This window comes from Grammomys surdaster, unplaced genomic scaffold (genome assembly GCF_004785775.1).
Source record: "Grammomys surdaster isolate TR1022 unplaced genomic scaffold, NIH_TR_1.0 158248, whole genome shotgun sequence".
Lineage (NCBI taxonomy): Eukaryota > Metazoa > Chordata > Mammalia > Rodentia > Muridae > Grammomys > Grammomys surdaster.
Genome location: NW_021623076.1, coordinates 1 through 5,077, shown reverse-complemented (window position 1 = coordinate 5,077; position 5,077 = coordinate 1). Strand labels below are relative to the sequence as shown.

General features: G+C 38.8%; 1 protein-coding gene and 1 pseudogene across 1 annotated transcript; one reads left to right on the top strand and one right to left on the bottom strand.

The window, feature by feature from the left end:
- The first annotated feature begins 249 nt into the window (after positions 1-249).
- Positions 250-1,225, top strand: LOC114615813 (annotated as a pseudogene).
- A 2,389-nt stretch (positions 1,226-3,614) lies between these two features.
- On the bottom strand, positions 3,615-4,562 carry LOC114615814 (olfactory receptor 12-like). Its single transcript, XM_028761426.1, has one exon. The coding sequence runs from the start codon at positions 4,560-4,562 to the stop codon at positions 3,615-3,617; it is 948 nt and encodes a 315-aa protein (XP_028617259.1).
- Positions 4,563-5,077: the final 515 nt, after the last annotated feature.

Here is a 5,077-nt window from a genome sequence, read left to right as displayed (position 1 = left end):
GTGGGAGTGGGGGGTAGGTGGGGGCACATTCTCATAGAAGAAGGAGGAGGGGGGATGGGATAGGGGATTCCTGGGTGGAAGGGGGAAAATGGGGTAAGGGGATAACATCTGAAATGTAAATAAAATATCCAATAAAAAAAGAAATAATAAAAAAAAAGAAAGAAAGAAACAATCATGGCTCTCTGCTCCTCTCTATTCCAGAGACAGCCATATCATTTTGTGCGGTGTCAGCCTTGTCCTATAGACACAATGGTGAAGGTCACTGTGAATGGATTTGGCTATATTGGGTGCATGGTTACCAGGGCTGCAATCTGCTCTGCAGTTAGCAAAGTGGAGACTTTTGACATCAAGACTCCTTCATTGACCTCAACTACATGGTCTACATATTCCAATATGACTGTACCCATAGCAAGTTCAACAGTTCCTGAGACTAGGAATCTTGTCATCAATGGGAAGGCCATCACCATCTTCCAGGAGCGAGATCCCACTAACACCAAATGGAGTGATGTTGGTGCTGAATATGTCATGGAGTATCCTGGTATCTTAACCACCATGGAGAAGGCCAGTGCCCACTTGAAAGGTGGGGCCAAAAGGGTCATCATCTCTGCCCCTTCTGCTAATGTCCCCATGTTTGTGATAGGTGTGAACTACGAGAAATATGACAACTCATTCAAGATTGTAAGCCTGTACCACCAAGTGTTTAGCTTCCATGGCCAAGGTCATCCATGACAACTTTGGCATAGTGGAAGGGCTCATGACCCTGGTCCATGCCATTACAGCCACTCAGAAGACTACAGATGGCCCCTCTGGAAAGCTGTGACATGATAGCCGTGGGGCTGTCCAGAACATCATCCCTGCATCCACTGCTGCCAAGGCTGTGGGCAAGGTCATCCCAGAGCTGAATGGGAAGCTCACTAGCATGGCTTAGCATGTTCCTAGCACCAATGTATCCATTGTGGATCTGACATGCCTCCTGGAGAAACCTGTCAAGTATGAAAACATCAAGAAGGTGTTAAAGCAGGCATCTGAGGACCTACTAAAGGGCATCCTGGGCAACACTGAGGACCAAGTTGTCTCAAGCAACTCCGACTCCTCCACCTTTGATGCTGGGGCTGACATTGCTCTCAATGACAACTTTGTAAAGCTCATTTCCTGGTATGAAAATAAATATGGCTACAACAACAGGGTGGTGGAACTCATGGCCTACATGGCCTCAAAGGAGTAAGAAACCCTGGGCCACCCACTCCAGCAAAGACACTGAAATCAAGAGAGAGGCCCTGGGTTGCTGAGGAGTCTCTGACCCAACTCGGCCCCCAACACTGAGAATCTCCCTCACAATTCTCATTCCAGACCCCAATAATAATAGGAGGAGCCTATTATCAAATTATATTTATATATATATTATATATATACATATATACAAATATATATCCTTAAATATGTATATATATATTTATATACATATGTATGTGTGTATATGCAAATATAATTTATTTATAGACATAAGGCATGCATACATATACATATGTATATATGTGTGTGTTTGTGTGTATATTGGTGTAAGTCTAACAAAGCAAATGAAACATTTGTATGTTAAAAATTTTAAAACATTGAAGAAAGAACTTGAAAAAGATATCAGAAGATGAAAAGATCTTCCATGCTCATGGATCAGTTGGACTAACATGGTAAAAATAATCATTCTACATATGAGCAGGGAGGCCTAGGTCCAGCTTGTGTTCTTTGTTTGGTGGTTCAGACTCAGAGAACCCCAAGCATACAGGTTAGTTTACTATGTTGGTCTTCCTGTGGACTTCCTAATCCCATTTGGGGCCTGTAATCCTTCCTCCTATTCTTCCATAGAGTCCCCAAGCTCCATCCACTGTTTGGCTGTAGGTGTCTGTATCTGTCTCAGACAGCTGCTGGATGGAGTCTGTCAGAGGACAACATGCTTCTGTCTGCAAACATAAGGAGTATAATTAATAGTGTTAGGGATTGGTGCCTGTCCATGGCATGGGTCTCATGTTGGGGCTTTTATTGGTTGGCCATTCCTCAGTTTCTGCTCCCTCCACTGTGACTACATTTCCTGCAGACAGGATACATTTTGGGTTGAAAGTTTTGTGGGCAAGTTGGTGTATCTGTCAGTCAAGTGGGGTTTCTGTCTGGCTATAAGATGTGGTCTCTTCAAGTTCCATATCACCAATGTTGTGAGTCACAGCTAAGATCACCCTCATTGATTCTTGAGTGCCTCTCTTAACCGAGGTCTCAGTCTAGTCCAAGAGAAGGCCCCAAGTCCTCACCCCTGTCAGTTGCAGATATCCTCCCAGCTCATATGTAGCAAATGGCAGCTTGACCTTCATCTGGCTCCTGAACAACTGGAACAGGAGTTATCCCAAAATCTGTTGCCTGTAGCTGGACAGTCTTCCTGGTCTCAGTGGGAAAGGAAGCACTGATACTCACAGAGACTTGTAGTGCCAGTGTTGGCTGGAAACCCAGGGGGCCTACACCTACTCAGAGAAGAGGAAGGGAGATGGGGGAAGGAATGTGGGAGGGGCTTCTCAGGAAGGAGGATGTAAAGTAAGTAAAAAAAAATTAAATTAAATTTTTGAAAAAGAGATGTGTCAAGAAAATAGACTACACTAAAATAATAAATTAATTTAAACAGCTCTTTGGTGAATGGAACAGTACACACTACAGAACAAACACATAAACAATGAAAATGTACATTTATATTAATGACTGTACAGCTCTTTAAGACATTTAATAAAAGTAAAGTAGCACTATTCAATATTTAAATTCAAAAAAGAAAGTTAATAAGACAAAAAAACCTTAGGAAAATAAAGCAATTATAGGCCATGAACGTTTCTATACAGATATCATATACATATACATATATATATACATATACATACACATACATATACAGATATATGTATATATATTATATGCATTCATTTTAGTGATATAACGTCAAATATACTAGAGCAAAGTAAATCAAAAATAAAGACATATAACAACTTGATGCATCATTATAAAATATTTCAAAAGTGGATATGAAACTCAAAATGAACTTTACAGTAAAACCCTTGGCATGTCTCAGGGAGAAACTAGAATAATATTGCTAAGCTATAATTAGAAGGTATGCATATCTGCAGATATTGATATATTCAAATTATTATGAGAAAATATTTTCTGTAATATCATGAAAATAATTTTTCAAATTTGGAAAAAATGTAAATTTTAATTTGGATATAAAATTTTGAAATAAGGAACATATATATGAAATAATTAGACAACCATTCTTTAATATTGACCATCAAAATTTATTAGGACAATGATGGCTAGATAGGTTTTAATCAATTCAATGTATATTTAATTTGATAGTATGCATTTTTAACTGTAGTTTTACAATTGTAATACCCAGCTATGACAATGTGGTTAAATAGAAGCAAAAATGAAAATGTATATTAACTTTTACATTTATCTTAAGAAGATATATAAATCACTAAAAATAAAATTTAATATCCAAAACTTGGAGATGCCTTTGATTGAACTATTCCATAAATGATTGATAGTGTTGCTTTTAGTTCACTTTGAAGTTTGGAGGAAAATGAAAGTCAATGCCAGGATAATTTTCTCAGCAATGTCTTCTTCAAAGCATTTTTTACCTCTGTGTTCCTTAAGCTATAAATCAGAAGATTCAACATTGGGATGATAAGTGTGTAGAACACAGCTACAATCTTGCTTTTCTCTGGTGAGGAGATGGACCCAGGCTGGGCATACATGAAGAACACAGTTCCATAGAATAAACTCACCACTGCTATATGAGAGCCACAGGTAGAGAAGGTCTTACTCCTGCCATGGGTGGAGGGGATCTTCAGAACAGTGGAAAGGATGTAAGCATAGGATACCACAATTATGGATATGGTGGAGATGATGATGAAAGCAGAGAGAATAAACAGCACAATCTCATTCACAAAGGTGTCAACACAGGAGATCTTGATCAGAGCTGGGACATCACAGAAAAAGTGGTCCAGCCTGTTTTCTCCACAGAAACGCAAGCTGAAGGTGAATCCTGTTTGTATCATGGAGTTGATGCATCCACAGATATAGGAGCCAGCCACCAAACGAATACAGGCTGACTGAGACATGTGGACTGTATACAGGAAAGGGGAGCAAATGGCTGAGAAGCGATCATATGCCATCACAGCCAAAAGGAAACCTTCTGTTCCAACGAAAAGAGCAAAGAAAAAGAACTGTGTTGCGCATTCATTGTATGAAATTTTCTTTTCCTTGGAGAAAAAAGTAGCTAGAGTTTTGGGTGCAATGACTATGGAATAGCAGAGATCTAAAAAGGATAAATTTTGAAGAAAGAAATACATTGGTGTATGAAGTCTGGAGTCTATTTTAATGACAGTTAACATGCTGATGTTTCCCAATACAATGACCAGATAGATAAGCAAGAACAGTAAGAATAGGGGAACCCGTGCTTCTGGAGATGTCCAGAATCCCAGCAGAATAAAGTCTGTCAGCTCAGTATAGTTCCTGCTCTGCTCCGGTTTCATAACTGAGATCTATCTGAGAAAATAGATCACAGAGCAGTGTGGTCAACTTGTGGTTCCTATTGAGGGAGGGGAAATGCTAATAATGTTAAATTAATGCTTTTTCAGGTTGTTTTCCCCCTTGGCTTAGCTAATGTACTGCAAAAATTAAGCCATTCGTTAGCTCTAAGATCAAAAGTCCCTACATAAAGTCAGGCATGTAAGTGAGAGACACCTAAGAAAGTTTGAGATGCTTTACAAACTTTCACTGCATCAAAATCCATCTCTGTCCAATGGGAGATTCTAATACCTGCTGTATGAGGTTGTTGTGAGAATTACATGAGACACAGCATAAAGCAGTAGAATTTGTAGTGACCCAAACCTATAAAAAATTTAATAGTAGCCAATTGCTTAAACACATACACATACAATCCTTTGAAAATTAGAAATGAGAAATTGAGTGAAATTCTCCACCACAAAATGTAGTTATTCTGTTTCTTTTGAAATGGCATGACATCTGAAATGTAAATAAATAAAAT

Excerpts from the sequence above, each read along its gene's own strand:
- LOC114615814 (XM_028761426.1), bottom strand. The coding sequence starts at position 4,562 with ATGAAACCGGAGCAGAGCAGGAACTATACTGAGCTGACAGACTTTATT.